We start from the raw sequence: 20,888 nt of genomic DNA on the forward strand, positions 1-20,888 counted from the left end.
TATTTTAGTTTTCTTTTCACGTGACTTTATTTTATGTTTTAATTACTATGCAACATTTATAACAGTCTTAAATGCAATCGTACAATATTTCTTCTTATTTATGAGTTTAACAATGATTCAGTTTTTTGTTGAACCAAAACACATTTTATAACACTGACCGTATGTACAATAAAATATTGAGTCTCGAGATACGAACAAACCGACTTACGAACGGGTCTCAGGAAGCTAACCCGCCGTTCGTATGTCGATGACTGCTTGCTATTGAAAGTCGGCTGAAGTGTCAAATTGGTTATCTGCTCAAAGAGGCACGAAGTGGTGCTCATCTCCCCTCTGCGGGTCCTAAGCCAGTCGCGGAAATTACACATTTCCAGGGTTGCCCCAATCTCAGCTGCTGCTGAGCATAAACAGAAGCAGTGTAAACAGCCCGCGCATCTTCAATCGGGTATTTTTTGTCTTCTTTTTTTCTAACCAGTGCACCGACTGGTGACCAATCACAAAGAAGCACGAACACGTGACCAGCAATCCCTCAAGTCATTTGACTCTGGGTGGCCAATCTGACAGCCTCTGTAACATTGCCTAGCTGGCCTCACCTCGACGCCAGTCAAATCACCACAGGAGGTGGGTCCAAACAAATGAAACATCAGCCAGCAACAAAGCATCTTAGTTCCAAGACCATTAAGTTCTCTGTGTCCCTGTTGGGCGTGTGCTCACTTCCTGTGGATGTCGGTGAGCGTGATCCCTTGTTCGGTCACTCTCAGGTGCACGTGAACCGGCATGGGCCTCACAGCCATGCCCATGATCACCGCAGTTGCCCGGGCGACCGCCTGGGGTCCCGTGAGAGACTCCATCTCCACGGAATCGAGGAAGAATGCGGTACCCACTGGTTAAAAGAGAAATCAGCAGCATCAGAGTGAGTGGGTAGGTGATTGAGGGAGTCAGTCGGTGAATGAATGAGTGAGTGGGTGAGTGAGTGGGTGGGTGATTGAGGGACTCAGTTGGTGAATGAATGAGTGGGTGGATGAGTGAGTAGGTGATTGAGGGAGTCAGTGGGTGAGTGAATGAGTGGGTGAGTGAGTGGGTGATTGAGGGGGTCGGTGGGTGAGTGAATGAGTGGGTGAGTGAGTGGGTGATTTAGGGAGTCAGTGGGTGAGTGAATGAGTTGGTGAGTGGGTGATTGAGGGAGTCAGTGGGTGAGTGAATGAGTGAGTGGGTGAGTGAGTGGGTGATTGAGGCGGTCGGTGGGTGAGTGAATGAGTGGGTGAGTGAGTGGGTGATTTAGGGAGTCAGTGGGTGAGTGAAAGAGTTGGTGAGTGGGTGATTGAGGGAGTCAGTGGGTGAGTGAATGAGTGAGTCGGTGATTGAGTGAGTGGGTGGGTGATTGAGGGAGTCAGTGGGTGAGTGAATGAGTGAGTGGGTGAGGTGAAGTGAGTGGGTGTAGGTGAGTGAGTGGGGTGAATTGAGGGAGTTGGTGGGTGAGTAGATGAGTGAGTGGGTGAGTGAGTGGGTGATTGAGGGAGTCAGTGGGTGAGTGAATGAGTCAGTGGGTGAGCGAATAGGTGACTAAGTAGGTGAGTGAATGGTTGAGTAAGTGAGTGAGCGTGTAGGTGAGTGAATGTGTTGCTCTGAGCACAGTGTGGATGAGACAAACAGTCAGTGTCTGTCTTCTTGTTTCTTTCGGTAAAGTCACGTAGAAGGGAAGTAATAAATTGTTTTATTATGTTTTATTTTTATTTTTATTATTTTATTACTTCCCTTCTACGTGACTTTACCGAAAGAAACAAGAAGATGAATCCCTGCAGTCACGAAAGCTTTAAATCGAAATTTAGTCAGTGTCTGGTTGACCGGGGCCTCAACGTGGATGGAGTGATCGAAGAGTGAGCTGGAAAGGTAACCATGTTGGTTCCAACGGAAAGGCATTACGGAAGCAAATGGCTGGCAGTGAGAGAGTGACTGAAGTCAACTACTGCATGCTGGATCATCAATAGACCTGACTGTGATCACAGTAATCATCAACATCGTCACTGACCGGCCTCGGGTGGCTGTGAGGAGCCAGTAGGGCTGCCTGTGCGAGCGTCGCATAGGTCATGGGCCTTGGTGAGGTCACCCGGGTCGTCGAAGTCACGGTCGGGCAGCCGCAGACATCCAGGCAGTGCGAGTGGCGTCACCGTGTGCTGGTTAACGAGCGCCGACAGACTGCCTGCACACACCGCCCACAGCACGGCCTCGCCATCAACACCTCCACGTGTTCATGGCACGATATGCTCGGGCAGCGCATCGGTCAAAGTGTGCGACCCACGTACGGAAGGTAGCTGGAGCTGGCAATGTGAGTCGATGAATTAACCAAACATTTTTGTTCCATTACATTTTTTTGTTGGCGTGGATTATTTGGTTCCACTTGAAAAACGCTCCTCATCCCAACATCCATTCTCCTCGAAGACGTGAAACCTCCGGAAAGCCACATCCAGCGTTGACCCGCCTGGTGGTGCCGATGACGACAACGAGCTCAGCCCATTGCCTCCCGCCCAGCGGCACACGTGCTCACACACGTGTGAGGCTTGTTTTTCCAACTAGTTTTGCGTTATCGGATGAGTTAAGTAATCCAACCGATCGTTGGTAGAGTAATCGATTGCTCAAGTAATCGGACAGCCCAGCTTTAGGTGGTTGTGACTAACAATCCTGTACAGGTTTCAACTCGGCCAATCACTGTCATCGTCCATCTCGGAACGATAACGCATTGAGGGCCACTTTGTAGGAAGTCAAAAGTGGTAGTCTACTGAAAAAAGTGACCTCTACGATGGGCATATTACATTTTAACGCCACTGTAGGCTATTGGAGCCCAACAGGGAGGCACTCAAGAGAGCAATGATCAATGAACGAAGTGCAGATCTCTTAAGTCAAATGCCAAATATAACAGTTGCATAGGCAGGAAGGAGGGAATCAGTACATGGTGACATTGGTGGCATTGGCTCTTGATGCCCTCTTAATCTTGACTTTGAAATTGTAATAAGACGGTGTAATACGGCAGCGTCAGCTGTCCATTGTCTACTCGGCACTCACCGAAGAAGGGTTCATTGGGGCAGCCCTTCAGCCGCACTCCCCGGGCCTTCGTCTCGATGAGGAAGTGCCTGACGAGTTCATCCACCAGGTCTCCTGGTGACAGAATCAAATCAGACCAGGGCAATGTTTACACACTACAACCAAGTACTAATATTTGAGGCTGAGTCGACCAAGGGGATGCCCAGGACCCATTCAGATAATCGTCACTGGCGTTGGCCGTGAGCAGAAATTGAACTCTGGTCGCCAGGCTGGTAGCGCAGCGTGCTAACCACTACACTACCGCTCTTCCACACACAACAAAGATGCCCCATATAGCCTTAACAGAATGTAGGATGCAAGTGCTGTTTGCGGGTAGCACCTATGAAGGCCTGCATGGCACACGAGGAGGTGGGTGGCCAACACCCCGCCCGGTCAATGGTGATGTTTACACACCACACCAGGAACTCATTGGAGGCTGAGTCAACCTAGGGGAGGCCGGTTCAGATAATCTTTACTGGTGTTGTTCGTAGCGCAGCGTGCTAACCCTTACACTACCACTCCCCACCCAAACGCACGCGCACACACACTCACTCCCAGCGCGAGACCGACTCATCGCATCTCGCGGAGGATCGCTCCTCTGAACAAAATAGTTCCGTAGTTCAGTTTGATAGTGCGAGTTCGTGTTTTAAGTCAATGTTAATCTTTTTTATATTTCATGGAAGCTGGTTCGTAAGTCCGCGTGTTCCTAAGTCGGGTGTTCGTAAGTCGATGACTGCCTGTACCTTAGTCAACCAAATTAGCATCTCAATGTAAATGGGAGGTCTGCCAAAATGTTTTTCGAGGCCTGAGACAACATTCCAGGTGATGCCCTCCTCTGAGGCCTCCTGAGCCGCTTCTGTGGTCCCCTCGTATGAGGTCCGGAATTTTTTTTAACTCGCTTTCCTCTCTCCCCGCCTTCTCGAATGGCCTGGCTGATGGTTCAGTGGCTTTGACATGGCCATTATGATCTACACAGCCATATAAATCAGAACACAACAAATAGAGGATTTGGCTGCTATACTATAAAACACATTTTTTTATTTAACAAGCTAAGGCCCACTAAGCTATATAGCTCTTTTTCAGAAGCGACCTGGTCACAAATGACAGCTCAACGAAGTCCATGTGGACATTTAAAGCAGCCAAATACTCTAAACACATGTTGATTCTAAATGTGGAGGGAAAACCTGGAGGATCAGGAGAAAAATCCACTCGACCACGAGAAGAGAGCCACGCAAACTCCAAATAGATAGGGGTCAGGGTCCAGATCGATGCCACGGTGGCGAGATGTTAACTACCTCGCCACCGTGGCATCCATGCATTTCCACGTGATATGTCACTTCGTTAAGCTATTATTTGTGGCCAGGTCGCTTCTGTTCAAGTTCAAGTTCATTTATTAGGTATAGCCCTGTGAGCCATTCGGCTCTTGAATCGGGTGCAACCGCAACAAAGAAAAAACAAAAACATGGACAAGAAAACATCTTAAAGTGACTATGTGACTAAGTGCAAACAGAAAATTCTGAAAGAGTTATATAGCTCAGTGAGGCCCTACCTGAACAAATAAAAAAAAAGTTGCGCTTAGTTTTATCGTGTTCCGTAAGGCCGCATCACCGCATGCGCCGCTCACCCTGTACTGGCACGCCGGGCGGCAGGTTGGCCACCTTCATGGCGAGCCCGAAGTCCCCGTGGAAGGAGCTGCTGTTTCGAATGACAAACGCCCCGGCTTCGCGTGGGCACAGCAGCGCCACGGCTGCACAGGGCAACACAGTTCAAAGTTCATTTATTAGGTATAGCCCTGTGAGCCATTCGGCTCTTGAATCGGGTGCAACCGCAAACAAACAAAAAAACATGAACAAGAAAACATCTTAAAGTGACTATGTGCAAACAGAAAATCCAAGAAAAGACAGCAAAATATTGCAGAAAAATCACCGTACACCAACCCTGTGCAAATATCCCAGTGGGATGCAAGTCAAACAACAACAACAACCACAAGACAACTTAGATTAAGGCCATCAGTCTAACTCTGTACTACAACAAAAAAACATGGCCAAACCAAAAAACTTTTCGAAAATCAACAAAATAAAGCCATAAAAGCAATAACACAGTGATGCACTGTAGGTCGGCAACACACGACTACACACAACTCGTCAAAGGGCATGAACCATCATCGCTTGAACTCCGGTCGTCCTCGCAGCAGAGGCTTTCGGCTGGCCATTGAACAAAGACGGCCACCGTATCGCGCGCTTGCAGATGCGCTTTGCGGGCCGTCTAGAAGCCATTGGAGCTCTGCCCTTTGGAATAAAGATTGTAAACTCATTTCGTTAGAATTTATTTTTGTGTTTAGTTTGTTGTCCTTCCTCCCCACCTCCGATTAGTAGAGTTGACTATGTGAGGTGCTAAAGATGTGCAACATACATACATACACACCAGTGCCACATCAGTGGTTCAGGTGTAATAGGGAAAAGGAGGTACACATACTCTTTGGAGCAGTCACGAAAACTTCAAATCTAGATTAAACCGCCTCTACGGGGAGGGTTTCCACACATCTGTTCCACCTGATGACGGACGCTTGTGTTGCGCCCGAAACGTCGTGATTTAATTTATTTTATTTTATACCTACGTGACTTTACCGAAAGAACCAAAGAGTATGGATCCCTGCAGTCACGAAAACTTCAAATATGGAGGTACCGGAAGTGAGTGGACAGCTCAATGAGGCAGGCCACTGGAGTAGGCATAGAGATGGTGGCTGCCGAGGGGAAGATGTAAAGCCATATGGCTGTGATAATGATGATGTAAGAATGATCCTAAAAGTCTTCATGATATCCGGCTCAAATGGATACAAAGGCAGCGTCCATCTCCTGTTACAGCCCTGAGCCAGTGGTGGAAATGTCGATACTTCGTGGAAGGGGCGAGTCTATCCTCAGGACAACCGCCGTTAACTTCCCACATTGTATCAACCGAAACAGGCTTTGGGTTTACAACCTTCTGATTGCGCACCGCACACTCTACCGCGAAACGACCTGGCTGGATGGTCTTTGGGGCCGTCCATAAATGATATCACGCGATTTTGGACGATTTTTGACCCCTCAACCCTCGTCACACGGCGTCACAACAAGTCAGACCCCCCCTAAAATGACGTCACAAAGCTCTGCCCCCCCCAAACCATAAGTCCATTTTGAAAATAAAACATGCTTCAAATCGCTTTAAACTATTGTCATTGTAGTACGTATTTAATGTGGCGCGCTGCACTCTGATGTTGTAGGAGTGTTGTTATAACAATTCTATATTTATTTAAAGTTGCGCATTTTGACGTGACGTCACATTTCTCAAATCCCCCCCCTCTCGTCACACATCGTCACAAATCTGACCCCCCCCCCCCTACGTGCGTGACGTCATTTATGGACGGCCCCTTTGTACGTAGGACATATTGACTCTGTATACTTAAACCAGATGGTGGGATCGTGTTAGGTCAGACTCAGGTGATGTGGAAAAAGTGATATGTCAACTCTGCAACAGCTGTGAGATCTGGCAGAGGGAAGCGATGGTGGAGGTGAGGCAGCATGCATGACGATGGCTGCATTATCCTCAGATTTTTATCTCGACTATAATCTCTAAACATCCATCACAGTCATTGGCGTAACATCTCTTTCACCCGCCGGCTGCCCCAGCTGTCATCGTGGCACCCGCTGTGGACCAACGAGCCACGCGGTGCGAGGAGTGGCTCCCATCGTCAACAAGGAACCAATTCCTCGTGGACCCACCCTGCGATCTGCTCCCCTGGGTTTGATCTTTAGCGCCATGACTGCGCCCTGCCCAGCCGTTTCCCAACTGGCCAAGGCCTCTTGTGTGCGACAAAGCTTGCACAGGCGGAGCTTACGCCACGACCCAAAATGTAGCTGTGATGCACGACAGACGATGACGCACATTGTTGAAGACTCTGTCCGTTGACCAAGCTTAGCGACGGTCTGAGGACACTGCATCCGGCAAATGATTAAGCTGCTGCCTGCCTCGGTGCAAATGCAAAATAAATACATTGCATAAGACTACCAATTTGAACCAGATCTAAGCTGCGCTAGCTCATTATCGAACATGAAATGGACACGTTATACGCCACCTCTGGGTCTGTGTTAATCCCAGATTCAATCACTCGCACACACAACGCTCCTTACCTTGCTCCCGCGTGATGCCAGGTTTGTACCAGAACTTGGATGTGTCCTGCACAAAACTGATGTTGCTGCGGGTGAAGTGAGGGATCCTGTCTGATCCCGAGTTGTTTCCATCTGGCCAACCTGAAAGCCAAACAAACCACACCGAACGGTAAGAGGATATTTCAAAGTCAATGAAAATCACCGACCGATTGCCGAAGTCCTTTATTTAACCAGGTGAGGGCGCAAGTACATTGGCGATCAATGTAATTCGAGGTAGATTTGTAAACACGTCTTGTGATTTGGGCTCTCTATAAGTGATTTTCCTTTCATCCAATCACCCAGATCTGGGAAGCTAAGCTTGCTGAAGTCTGGCAAGTCCTTGAATGGGCGACCATCCATCCGTAACAGGAGTTACAAGCTGCAGAGCTACGTGATTGACAGTCGAGAGTATTGCAGCAAAATCCATCATATTTCTATATTTTATAAGCTCCCATCCCTATTCTCGCTGCCTTCACCCACCCCCACGGACCAAAGTGGTTAAGGACGGTCAATAACCCGCAAGGACCACGTGGCGTGAGGATGTCCTCATTCAGCAGTGGACTGACAGGGTTGCAGATGCGCACAAAGAGCGATTTACATTTTTGGTTTTCAGTTTATGAGTGTGTGCTCATTTTGATTCACGGAGATTCATGTTTATGAGGTGCATTCTATTTCTCTCTGGCACGAGATTGGCCACCGGAGCGCTCTGGCCAGCTCGATCACCGTGCAGTAATGTGTCCCGTGGTGCAGGGGTCAGGCTCAGGGTCACTGGGCTCAGCTGAAGCGGGGTCTGCTGCAGCCAGGGGCCTCGGAAATTGAGGGGCTCCCAAACATGTAACTTATATTTGAAACACGATACATTCATAAATAAAACGGTGTAATTGGGTCATTTAAGTCACAGCATCGCTCTGTGGATTGCTACCAGTGATGTGGCTGCATAAAAGAGTGTTGTTCATTGTAACTTTGAGCTGTACACATAAAAAAAAAGACAAACTGAAATAACTAAGGTAAACAACAGAGTGTTTGGCATCAAGCATGGGTGGCAGTTAAACAGTCAAGGGAGAGGAGTTGAACATGCCCCCAAAAGCAAACGACGCCAGCACTGTGCCCCAAGTCAACCTCAACCCGGCGCTGGCCGCGTACCGGAGGCTGCGACGCGCGCGGGCGACGCAGGGCCACGCGACGCGGGTGGTGCATGCTGCACGTGCTGCACGAACGTCACGCTCGACGTGCTCGTGCCCCCGGGGCTCGACAGTTCGCTGTGCAGCGGGGAGCGGTGCTCGCTCGCCGAGCTGTGCAGCCGCTGATGCTCCTCCCACGACACCCGCGGTAGCAGCGGCGGTCGCGGCGGCGGCGGCGGCTGCGTAAGCGGCGCTGGCTTGTTCCGGCGGAGGGACCACGAGACCGGGGCGGCACCGACCGGCAACGACGGCCGCGAAAGTCGCGAACGAAGCCGCCGTGCTCAAGGAGCCTTCCCGGGCATTTCGAGGCACGCCTCCGCCGGCGGCAGTGGCGGCGGCCGTGGCCGCGATCGGCCTCTGAGCATTCCCGCTCGGCAGGACGGGGCCGTGAATGTCTGCCGCGGTGGTGTGCGTGCCTCGGTACACGTCTGGCAGCGCGCCGTCAAAACCGCGCGCAAGCGTGTGCTCGGGTTTGGCGTGCGAGTAAGAGGTGTAGCCCCCTTCGCTGTCGACGGAAAAGTGCATGGGCAGGCTGTCGAACCACGCGCCTTTGTAGCTCGACCGGCTGCTGGTGCCGCTCTTGTGGCCGACCCCTCCGTTGCAGTGCAGACCGCCCGGCGCACCATTCGGTGGCGCTGCGAAGCTCAGCAATGTCTCGCTGCCAAGGCGCTCCTGCCGCGCGTCGCTCTGCCCCGCACCGGTGGCTCCGGGATTTCCAAGTGGAGCGCGCGAAAAACCGTGAAAAGTCGCCGGAGAGGCGGGAAGATGCCCGTTGAGATGCTTGGAGGCGGGCAGGGAGAAGCTCCCAGCGCCTTGAGTCGCCGTCGACCGTTCCGCTCCCTCTGGCGGGTAGCCGAACACGGACGCGTGCCAAGACCGCGCTCCTTCCAGCCCGACCCTCGACTCGTTGCGGGAGCCGGACGAGGAGGACGAGGTGGACGGGAAGAGGTGCGAGGGGCCCTCTTTCTCCGACCTCGGGAACGCGGAGGCATAGGTGGGCAAGGTCCCTCGCCCCGCGCCGCCGTGGTTGCTGCTGCTGCTGCTGGCAGGCAGGCGATGGGAGCTCACGAGGAGCGCGCTGGAGGGCCCCACGGGCAGGGCCTGCGTGAGGCTGCCTTCCTCGTGCTGCTCGCCGTGGCGGGCCCACGTGTTGGTTGGGTAACCAACCATGGACATGTAGGAGCTGGTGACGGAAGCTTGCGTGGAGATGCCTCCCGGTTGCTCCGTGACGCCGCTCGGTTTTGTCAAGGTGCTGGGAGCACTGTGAAGAATAGAAAAGACAATGATCCCCCGTATAGCCGAAACAGAAGAACCCAACGTCCACGTTCTTCATTACATAAATTGAGGTACACTGTGTTGCCGCCTTCATACATAGACAAAGATCCCCCATATCGGCTTAACAGACCATTGAGGCAAGTGCTGTTAGTGAGCAGCTATGAAGGCTGGAATGGCACACGAGGTGGTGGATGGCCAACACCACGCCCGGCCACCTTCGTCTCCCAAGTGGTGATGTTTACTACACACCACACCAGGTACTAATTTGAGGTTGAGTCGACCTAGGGGAGGCCCAGGGCCGGTTCAGATAATAGTCACTTGTGTTGGCCATGAGCGGGAATTCGAACTCAGGTCGCCGGGTTCGTAGTTTAATACGCTCACCGCTACACTACTGTGAAGAATACACATGTACACATACGTACTGGATTTCCAGCGGTGCAAGGGCACACAAAACAACAACTAAACACATCTGTCGATGGCCCTTTTTCTCGATCTGTGTGCTTTGAAGAAAGGCCATCTGATCTGCATATTTATTTTCACTTTTAGGGCAATGTTGTTGAAAATTTCCACCGTATATAGTGTACGTTTGATCGCGCATTTTTTGTTTTGTAATTCCCCAGCTTCGCTGGGCTCTGAGGTGGCCAGGAGATGGCGACGGTGGTGTGAGGTTGTGATATTCTTTTTCTCGTAAAGGGTACAGAGCAAGGAGTTACCAGCGAGCCGAGCAAGAGGAATACATAGAGGAAGGAGGATGGACGCAAATGTTGAAGGAGGACATGAGGAATTAAGGCATGGCGGCACATTCGGCACAGAACAGAGGCGAGTGTAGAGCGATGACCAAACAAAGTGGACCCCATATAAGGGAACATTAGGCTAAGAATAACAAGGAGAAACGTGTGGGTTTTCTGTGGGCATTCCGGTTTCCTGCCACATGCAAAACACTTAAAAATAGAACGAGCTAAACATCCCAATGTAGGACGTCCCCACCCAGTGCTAGCTGTGCAGAACAAGTAGCACGCAGCACCGGTGGTCTGCAAGTCGGCATTCGTCCGCCAATAAGGGGGCGACGTCACGATGCGATTTTTTCCAAATTAAGCAATTTGTGAGTAATTGATCAAATTTGGACCATGATTGCCGGTGCACACGGCATACTCTTTGTTGAATAACGTCATGGGATCTTAAAGTTCAACTGTGAAGCAGAGGGCACGTTTTTTTACAGATGGTACACCGGCAGTATTAAACAGGGCGGCCGCTGGGCTTTAACTGGGAACCTCTGAAATGGGCGGCAAACTCACTACCGCTTGGCGCTGCAGTGCAGTGCATGCCAATAGTCAAGTCAAGTCAATTTATTTTTGGTTAACACGTGGCGAATGCTGGCACAAATCTTCCACCCAAAGCGGGATCAGATCAGTATAACCCTTTCCCAGTCCGATGAGGTACATGTCATCGATTGACGAACATGTACGTCATAATAAAATAACTTTATCGGTACGTCTTCAGGTCAGCGCCAGCTGTCATAGAGTGCGGTCATGTATCTACAGTTCTCTGCGGTGAGTACAATGTCTGTAAAAACAATGGCGCTATGCCTTTCTAAATAAAATTAACGCTAACCGCTTGCACGTTCCGAGATTCAGCGGTGAACGGGACCAACCCTGCAACTTGCAGACGTCTCGCAACGGGAAAGGGTAAAAAACATACAAATTAAACAATTCTACACAGTAAAGTAAAGCAAATACTAAAAGAAAGTTGTGGCTGGGATTTCGATTTAAAGCTTTCGTGACTGCAGGGATTCATCTTCTTGGTTCTTTCGGTAAAGTCGCGTAGTAGGGAAATAATAAAATAATAAAAATAAAACATACTCAAATAATTCTCACGACGTTTCGGCCACAACGCAAGCAGCCATCCTCAGGTGAAGAACAGGTCTGTCGGGAAAACAGCATGAAGAACAGGTCTATCTTCCCGACAGACCTGTTCTTTACCTGATGACGGCTGCTTGCGTTGTGGCCAAAACGTCGTGAGAATTATTTTATTATGTTTTATTTGTATTACTTTATTATTTCCCTTCTACGTGACTTTACCGAAAGAACCAAGAAGTTGTGGCTGGGAGTTAGTTGTAGGTAGCGCTGGCGAGCTTCCTCACCTGTGCGGGGCCACAGGCTTCGCTTCTTCAGCACAGTAGCGTGCGGTGGGAGATGCGGAGCGCGCGCTGAAGACATCGGATGTCCACGGGACCATCTCCACGTAGCTGCCTTGCTCTGTACGACACACAATCACAATCTTTAAAGTTCAAGTTCATTTATTAGGTATAGCCCTGTGAGCCATTCGGCTCTTGAATCGGGTGCAACCGCAACAAACAAAAAACAAAAACATGAACAAAAAAAACATCTTAAAGTGAATGTGTGACTGAGTGCAAACAGAAAATCCAAGAAAAGGAAGCAAAATATTGCAGAAAAAAACACCGTACACCAACGCTGTGTGCAAAAATCCCAGTGGGATGCAAGTCAAACAACCAACAACAAGAGGAGTTATGAAGCAAATTTTTAAAGATGTCCAGTGACACGAGTCACACACGGCCCATCACGCAAAAGAAAGTCAGCGACGCATGCTCTGGTGGAAGTAGTAAGACAGTCACTGCCTTCATCAGTAACACTCGAACCAGGGCTTCATTTCTCACTCAGGATTTTCCGAGACGCTGCGAGTTGGCTCAGAGTATTGGATTATTGTACTCGAGTGGTACTATCACTCGTGTACAAAGGTATTCCTGCCTATTCATAATACTCCTATATTACCATACCCTTCCGATAAGGAGAAAATAAGTATCATGAGGACGAATGTAGGCAAGATGCACGTGGCATGCCGTAATAATTCCACAAGATGCCAGACTGATATTCAGCACTTATTATTTTAATGGGAAAATGTGCAGCCGGAGGCTGACATATCAGGTATTGGCCCATTCTTCATAGCAGAAAAGACGTGGGTAAAATAAGGTTCTGTATAGCCTGTTGTGTAAAGGCACAAATAAAAAAAAAACGCTTTCCATTTTTGTCATGGGCACTGTCCTGCGAAAGGATCATTGCATATAACGTTGATCATATTATGTATTTTTCCCTGGTGTAGAGCAGTGGTGCCGAGGGGGGAAATGGATGTTGCCGTGTTTTGCAGACTGGACTTGCAATCCTGAGCTCGCTGGTTCGATTCGTGCTCCCGGTGTGGCATTTGAAACATGAGAAAGTTTCTTAAACTCCCCCCCCTCCCTCTCTCCCCCGCGTGTCCACCCAGCAATATAGGTACACATTTGTTAGTGCAGGGGCCGGCGACCAACATAACAATGAGAACCATTTCCTTAGAATTCTATAAAAAGAAAAATAAATCTATATTTCAAGGAGCCGCAATGCATGTGAATTTGAGACGGTCCTCAATAAACAACGGCACAAAGCAGTCCCTCGGTCCTTACAGAGCCACATGCGGCTCCGGAGCCGCAGGTTGCTGCAGGTTGCCAACCCCTGAGTTAGTGGATCAATCAGGTCGCGTGTGGTGGGATAACAGCGCGGAAGAGTAGACCAAGGCTCTCTAGCCTTCGCGCCAGCAGCGGCATGAACAAGACGTTTTCGGGGAGCGCGCCTTTTGGCCCTCGCGATTGCACCGGAAGAGCGGTGACGACTGACCTTCGGGCGAGCTGTCAGCCTGGGCCACATCCACACCGTTGTTCGGACCGAACGGCTCCATGTCCGGCGCCGCCAGCTGCTGAGCCAGCTCCAAGGGCCGCGACGGCGCAGGGTGGCGACCGCCGTTGTAGGCGCCGCCGGCGCTGCCGCCGATGATTCCCTCGCTGCTGCTGCTGCTGCTGCTCCTGAGCTGCAAGAGTCTCCTCTCGTCGGTCGCGCCCGTGCACTGGCCAGCACCTGCTAACGCGAACAGTGGCGCTTGGCGAGTGTGGGCACTTTTGCACGTGGTTTCTTTTATTTATTATTATCATCATCATCATCAACATTCATGCATAAGCAATGATGGCCCGAGGCAGATGATTAACTTCCCCCAATTCCTATGTGAACTGGCTGCGTTGGACCCACTGGCTGAGCGACTTGCATGAGCTGACGTCATGGCTACAGCTCTCACCGCAGTAGTCCTGTGTGGTGCAGTATGACAGCGAAATATAACATTCATTTACGCCTTTTGGCGTACTCTGGTCTAACACCGTTTGAGACGAGGCTTGAAAAAAAGCTGTCTCTGGTGTGGACCAATCAGTTTCAAGGACAGTGTCTATGTTATCAGAGTGTGTTTTTTGTTTGCATTCTGACCACAAGCATTGTAGTTAATGCAGACATGATTCCTTGTAAAAGGTTTCAGTTTGGTGTTTTAACATCTTAACACCTGTTTTGTTGCCAGAAAAAGGGGAAAAACCTATTATCATTAATTAAATATGCTACAGCCTTTTGTCAATCCACTGCTGGATGAAAACCTGCCCGTGCTTTCTGGTCATGGTGGTTGTTTAACCACACCTCACCGTGCTCGCCAGTAAGTGCGAGGTGGCGCAGGACCATTTCAGATAAAATTCACGGCTGATGATTGCTGGGGTCAGGAATATGACTCTTGTGTGTGTGTGTATATATAGATATGCCTACATACATACATTCTTTATTTATAGCCAGGTAAGAGCACAGTGAGCTCAAAAGTCTTTCAATTTTTTTGTATCTGTATCTCATTACCCCTGACCAGGATTTTGAAGCAATTTACATACAAATGTGAGTTAAGCACCCTAAGAATAGTGCAGCCTGGCGAGGTAAACAGTACGTGCACTCTTGATTTGAAGCTTTCGTGACTGCAGGAATCCATACTCTTTGGTTTTTTTGATGAAGTCACGCGTGTTGATCCCGAAACGTCGTGATTTATTTTATTTTATAGCTAAGTGACTTCACCGAAAGTACGTGCACTGGTGCATTTAACCATGCACGCACAAATGATAATTTTACATTTACAATAGCTTACTATAGAATCATAATAATTCACAGTACAGCAAGTGGATTCATTTCCATCCATATTCCATCAGTACGGTGATCGAGGGTTACCCTCCCTCTCACGTGTGTTACCTCCCACGTGTATGCATGCTCATTAATGGAGTGGGCAGAATATGACCAATATAGGTCTTCAGAGCTTGGGTAATTGTTGGCAACAGTTCTGGCTTCTTCCCCACTTGTCTGTGGTTTCCCGCACCTCTGAATCATTCTCTCCCTCTGAGTGTACGAAAACATTCTGAACGATTCCTCATCATTATGGTAAAACAATCTAACGGAGAGCAACATTCGCCGAGACGCGAGTCAAGCCATCGATTGTACGAGCACATGAACCTTACGCAGTGGGTGCCAGTGCTCACCGAGAATCCCCGGAAGTGACCGTTGGTGCCCACTCGGTACCCGGTGGAGGCTGGAGACGGGAGTGAAGGTGGGGTCAAGGTCCATGATGAGGAGGTTTAGGGCCTCCAAGGACTGGTCGAGCTCACTCGGGCTTGGCGGGGTGTCGTGCCCGTCACCCGCCCTCAAGGACGTGAACTTGGCCGTGTCTCCCAGCAGTGTCACCGTCTCGGATGTCGTGCGGTTTGGCTCCGCTGGGGGTAGTGGTGGTGGTGGTGACCAGGCCTTCACCTGCCTTCATGACCAGATTTCATCGTCATCATCAGCGGTATAAGTAGCAACTGTTAGCAACATCTTCAGCAGAAGCAGTGACAGCATCATCAGCAGAACGTGCTCATAGATTACGTGAACGGAACTCACCTGTGACCCTGCACAGCCTGACGGCTGCTGTCTCCTCTCACCGGCACAGCGGGCAACATGGGGACATCTGCCCCAAATCGCACACAACGTGGGACCTCCTGCTGCTGCTGTTGCTGCTTCTCATGATGATGCTGCAGATGCTGCAGGCAACTGCTGCCAGGCTCCAGGCTTGGTTGTGATGCCCCCCTCCGCTGCACCATGGCGTAGAGATCAGAGCTCGGTGAACGAATAGCGGTCACCCCTGGAGCCAACCACGTAACGTCGCATGGGGCGACCGCGTGAGTCGGCTGCCCGTATTTCATGTTTGGCGACGTTGCTCGAGGTGCTCGCGTGTAAGGGCTGCGGCTGCCGATACCGTTCTCCTGTGGGCGAGCGTCCCCGGACGCCAAATTCAGCCGCAGGTCGCCCGTCCCCAAGTGGCGACGTCGGTTGGCGCCAGGACAGAACGTAAGCGCGCCACGCTCCAGGATTTCCATGGCACGCGTGGAAGGCGACTCGTCGATATCATCATCATCTTGAATGTCAACAACATCGTCTTCATCGTTGACATCATCATCATCTACATCATCGTCCAGGATGTCAGTCTCTCGGACCGGCATCATGCTGGGCGTGTCGCCAAAGTGCACCCTGTGCGGGCTGTGCTGCTGATGATGATGTGGGTCGGAGTGCCGGTCACCCGCGGGCGCACGTGAGGAGTGCGGGTGTGCGGTGGTTGAAGCCGACAACCCGCTGCCTCCGGTGCAGCCGAAACCGTGCAACAGTTGCCGCAGCTGGTCTTGCTCCCCAGGGCTGAGAGTGGTGGGGCCTGCGCGCGTGTCGCTTGGGGAGGGAGCCCACGATGGTACAGGTGAAAGGGGCGACGGGAACGAATAGGCCGTGGATGCCTGGCAATGGAGTCCTGCAGGAACGCACACACACACACACACGTAGGATGATATGCCACCAATTGGGCACATAAACGGCAGCACGAAGCGCTGAAAATTGCCTCCCGAACGGAAGGTTGCGAGCTCGAATCTCGAATGAGGCGGTCATCAAATTGACACAATCATCTTCATCCCCCCAGAGTTAACAGATCGCGTGGGTGAACCACTTTGGTAGAAGTCTGCGATGCTCGCCGTGCGGGGAGCGTGTTCCCCAACTCTCGAAACATTTGTTGTCCCCCACTCTATCTGAGGCTGCCTGCAGAATGACTCCTTTTCCTTTTGGCCGATTGCTTCCTCTGCGGGGGAAACGGATGGCGAGAGCGACAGAGGAGGCCGCCACGTACCGAGCGGGCTGGCGGGTGGCCGAGCGTCGTCGGACGTGCGCATGGACGCGGTGGATCGGCCCGAGTCGCTGCTCACGGACAGCGTGTGCTCCGTGTGGGTCGCTGCTGCGGCGCCGCCACCGCCGCCGCCGTCAGCCGCGCGACGGCCCGGCTGCTTGGCCTCGCCGCCCACAGGCCTCGCTTTCTCCGCTACGGGAGAAGGTGACGGGGCGAGAGGGGCCACCCGCCGTTAAAATCATAATACTAATGATGACGATGATGAAACTATACGCTGCAAAGTTTCATATCCCACTCTAGACTGAAGTCAAAGTAACCAAACTTTTTTTTTATTTTACCAGGTAAGGCCCTCTGAACTATGTAGCTCTTTTTCAGAAGTGACCCTGGCCACAAACGATGGCTCAACGAAGTGACTTATCACGTGGAAATGTTTCACAGCCAAACGCGTGATGCCGATTCTAAACGTGAAGGGAAAAACCGGAGGACCCGGAGAAAAATCCACGCAACACAGGGAGAAGATGTAAACTCCTAATATACAGGCGTCAGTCGGGATAGAGCCCACAACCTCCTGCAGAAGCCTGGATAGAGTGAGAGCCTGGACAGGGCGGGAGCCTGGACAGGGTGAGAGCCTTGAGCTGCTGCTTGAAGGTGGATGATTGTGATTGGATGCTGCTGTGCATGTACAGTGGGGAGAGAGTTAATGCAGTGACCTCTAGGTGCTGCAAGTCATGCACGCTAACCAACAACGCTACCCAAATGGGCAATTAAGCCGGGAGAGAGGGTTGGGGTTAATAATCGTTCCATTTATGTGTCACCTGATGCAAAGGTGTCCCAGGACGTGTGCAGGTGGCTGTAGGAATCCCAGCGCAGGATTGGGTCTGTGGCACTGTGATCCACAGCCACCGCACCATCTTTCAGGAGGCTCTCGGTCCCTGTGGAAACGTTCAGACAGCTCAGTGTATATAGACCTGAGCCCACAGAAAGTTATGCAATAAATACCAATTCTGTGATATAACAACGTAATCATCATCATCATCATCACTGCTCTTTCCGAATTTTGATCGCAGTCCACTGTCAGAAATTCTGCCTCTCAAAAGACATTTCAAATTGATGGTCATTCAAGCTCTCACACACCGAGGCCTGAAAAAAGTGTTTTAATTAAACAAAACAATAAATAAATAACAAAGGAAAAATTTGCTCCTTTAATCAACTAAAAACAATGTCAAGAGGCCGTCATCTAGGAGTGTATTGTCTGTGTACATTGTTGTTGTCTGTGTACATGTACAGGAGGAGCAGGGGTTAGCATTCTGTACTTGTAACTTTAGCTACCTAAGTATGATTCCCAGCCACGGTTAACCATCAATGACGAGTGGCATCGGAGCCAGTTCTGGGGTCCTGTTCACTAACCTGCACTGAGTAGCATGGTCAAGTATGGTCAAACAAACCCTGTGGCCAACCACGGAAGACTGACAAAAGTGCAGTCAATTATTACTGAATAACAATTCCCGATCTACTCTTGTGCTGAAATTCAGTGGGATCATTTATGTTCTCACAGGCTCACTGCGCTTACCTCCAATGAGCACAGTTGGTACGGCGCGAAAAAAAAGTTCAACAGGGAAAATAGTGTAGGTTACTAGAAGCTGTATTTCACTTAGCGAACCACCGCACTTAGATATAAGTGTGCTAACCACAAGGCCACACAGTTGCCCATGAGGCCCGGTAGTGTCTTACCTGCCATTCTGTCTGGGGTGGCTGAGAAAATCAACTGAACTTTTCCATCGTCCGGATACCTGGGGTCTGATGCGCAAAATACAGACACACCAGATGAACAGTGGCACAAGTACGTGTGTCATCATCACATTCAGAATTGCATGAGCTTGATCAGTTTCTTTTACCACCTCATTAAGTGCACATTAACAAGTAAACATGTGTTTGCATGTGTATTGGTGATCATGCCTGAGACCATCAAATGACTTATTTGAAGGGGACTCCACCATTTGAATGCAATATCTTTACAGCATTGGATCAGTACTCTAAAGAGGATATTCATCCTCTGAATCAACCAGATTCTGTAGATGGTGGTGGTGGTGGTGCTGATGGTGGTTGTGATGTTGGTACTACTGTTTTTTTGTTGGGATAGGGGCAGTGGCTTTGAACCAAGAATCTCAATCTTATAATTCCAACAAGCTAGCCACCTGAAAATATGAATGGCCCACTTAACTCGGTGGGGGCGCCACGGTGGCGAGATGTTAACTACCTCGCTTGGTATACAGGAGCTCATGGGTTCAATCCCGACCCTGACGCCTGTATATTTGGAGTTTACATGCTCTCCTTGTGGCCACGTGGATTTTCATCCGGGTCCTCCGGTTTTTCCCTCCACTTGTAGAATCATGCATTTAGAGTATTTGGCTGCTATAAATTTCCACATTAAAGCCACTTCATTGGGCTATCATTTGTGGGCAGGTCGCTTCTGAAAAAGAGTTATTGTGGCTCATTGGGCCATAGTAATATATTAAAATAAACATTTAGTTTTATAGTTTAGCAGCCAAATACTCTATTTGTTGTGTTCTGATTGATATGGCGATGTAGATCATAATGGCCATGTTGAAGCCACTGAACCATCAGCCAGGCCAGTGGGCATTACCTGGTTAAAAAATGAATAAGTAGTACATAAAAAAATAGTAACTCCTTTACCAAAATAATAAATGACACCTCTGCCTGTTACATACCTGTCAGCCCATATGGTTTACCCGTATGCAAGGAAATTAATTTTTCAGGTCCATATGGCGTACAGCCGTTTTAATACAGACAAAAAAAATTAAATGTCTATTTGTTTGTGTTTCTCCCTTGTGATGGAACTTTGTAGGATGAACGTTGAGATGTATAAGGGCACGGGGTGACCAACAAGGTCTGAATTGGTCTGCAATAAGGTAGGGCACCGATCAGGGGTAGACAGGTATGATGTTACATCACATTGAGGCAGATCCATCCTCAATGTGGTCAATCTAAAGCAGCCACCCCCATCAAAGTCCAAGACTGCAGAATCGGTGTGACGGGCAGACAGATGGAGGTGTCCGAACCAGAGCAGGCGAGGTCGAGGTCCTGCTTGCGCAACAACAGGGAGGTGTCGCGAGGACGCATCGCGGCCGTGTGCAGCTGCAGCCGCAGAATCGCTTCCCGCCCGCAGCTCGGTGGGGGCCCGCTCGCCGGAGCCTCCCGGTAGCATTTCACCTGCGGCACAAGCGCGGCGGCGTTTCACATGTCATTGGTCACGCCTGGGGGTCTCCCACAGCCTCCTGGAGTTGCTGGGGGGCTGAAGGCCCGCGGCAGGATGCCGTGTAGGGACCTCCTTGTTCATTAGCGACAACGACAACAACGGCACAAAAACATGCCTCTTGTGGGGCCCTCTATTGTGAAAAAAAGACGGCTTTTGCGCCTCCCCCTCCGCTCACGAACAAAAACTAAAATTTACAACAAAGGTTCAAGGTGAAGACGTCATCGCAGCCGATGTTGACTCCAACGCAACTCGCGTTTGCTTACTTTCCCCTGCGAGGATTCTTAAATGTCCCACGAATGACACAACACAGCTTCATGAACACGGGTCGTCTGGCCTCAGCCCTCCGACCTTCGGGCGCCAATCCAATGCCCGTCTCGGTAACCTTCCCATTCTCCACCGTGCTCATGCATTTCCTCAAATCGCAAATCTCTTCTTCGTGATTACTTCGTCAGTGTCATCTTGCCATGTTTCGCTCTGAGCTGGCAACTCAATAACTGGAGTCGGCCATAAATGTCTGGCATTTCTCCACGTGTGCTTAGATGTTGCGGCCTCATACTCACTGACCATAAGTAAAGCAGACATCGCTCCTACCTCAAGCACTCATATTTTAACATTGACCTCTCTTCTTACACAAAGGGGATCATGAAAGCGCCATGCTGCCAACACAACACGACGTTTGACCTTCTCACAACACACTGTGTTGGGCACAATGCGACCATTCTCAATTCCTCCTGTATTTATATTTCTACATTGAGTCAATTCCCAAATTAAATACGAGGGGGGGCGTGGGGTGCTTGACAACGAGGATGAAACTGCGACAGACGCGAGGTTGAAACTTCCATACGCGCTGGGAATTGCGCGCGT

At 50.2% G+C, this 20,888-nt stretch overlaps 1 protein-coding gene across 5 annotated transcripts in view; it reads right to left on the reverse strand.

The window, feature by feature from the left end:
- Window positions 1-2,137: 2,137 nt before the first annotated feature.
- The window catches only part of LOC133356036 (tensin-3-like), an 89,190-nt gene continuing 70,439 nt past the window's right edge, over window positions 2,138-20,888 (reverse strand). For 3 of the 5 annotated variants that reach the window (XM_061573512.1, XM_061573511.1, XM_061573514.1), the window contains 13 exons: window positions 19,828-19,978; window positions 18,479-18,544; window positions 17,563-17,679; window positions 16,751-16,939; window positions 15,484-16,381; window positions 15,087-15,358; window positions 13,381-13,620; window positions 11,856-11,970; window positions 8,403-9,701; window positions 7,242-7,361; window positions 4,700-4,822; window positions 3,058-3,150; window positions 2,138-2,197 (listed from right to left, as the gene is read on the reverse strand). In XM_061573512.1, coding sequence (XP_061429496.1) covers window positions 3,135-3,150; window positions 4,700-4,822; window positions 7,242-7,361; window positions 8,403-9,701; window positions 11,856-11,970; window positions 13,381-13,620; window positions 15,087-15,358; window positions 15,484-16,381; window positions 16,751-16,939; window positions 17,563-17,679; window positions 18,479-18,544; window positions 19,828-19,978 — 3,606 coding nt within the window. In that variant the 3' untranslated portion in view covers window positions 2,138-2,197; window positions 3,058-3,134. The remainder of the gene's footprint in view (window positions 2,198-3,057; window positions 3,151-4,699; window positions 4,823-7,241; window positions 7,362-8,402; window positions 9,702-11,855; window positions 11,971-13,380; window positions 13,621-15,086; window positions 15,359-15,483; window positions 16,382-16,750; window positions 16,940-17,562; window positions 17,680-18,478; window positions 18,545-19,827; window positions 19,979-20,888) is intronic. The other 2 variants (XM_061573513.1, XM_061573515.1) reach the window with 2 other exon arrangements.

Source organism: Lethenteron reissneri, chromosome 7, assembly GCF_015708825.2.
Source record: "Lethenteron reissneri isolate LAM-NWPU_2019-01 chromosome 7, ASM1570882v1, whole genome shotgun sequence".
Classification (NCBI taxonomy): Eukaryota; Metazoa; Chordata; class Hyperoartia; order Petromyzontiformes; family Petromyzontidae; genus Lethenteron; species Lethenteron reissneri.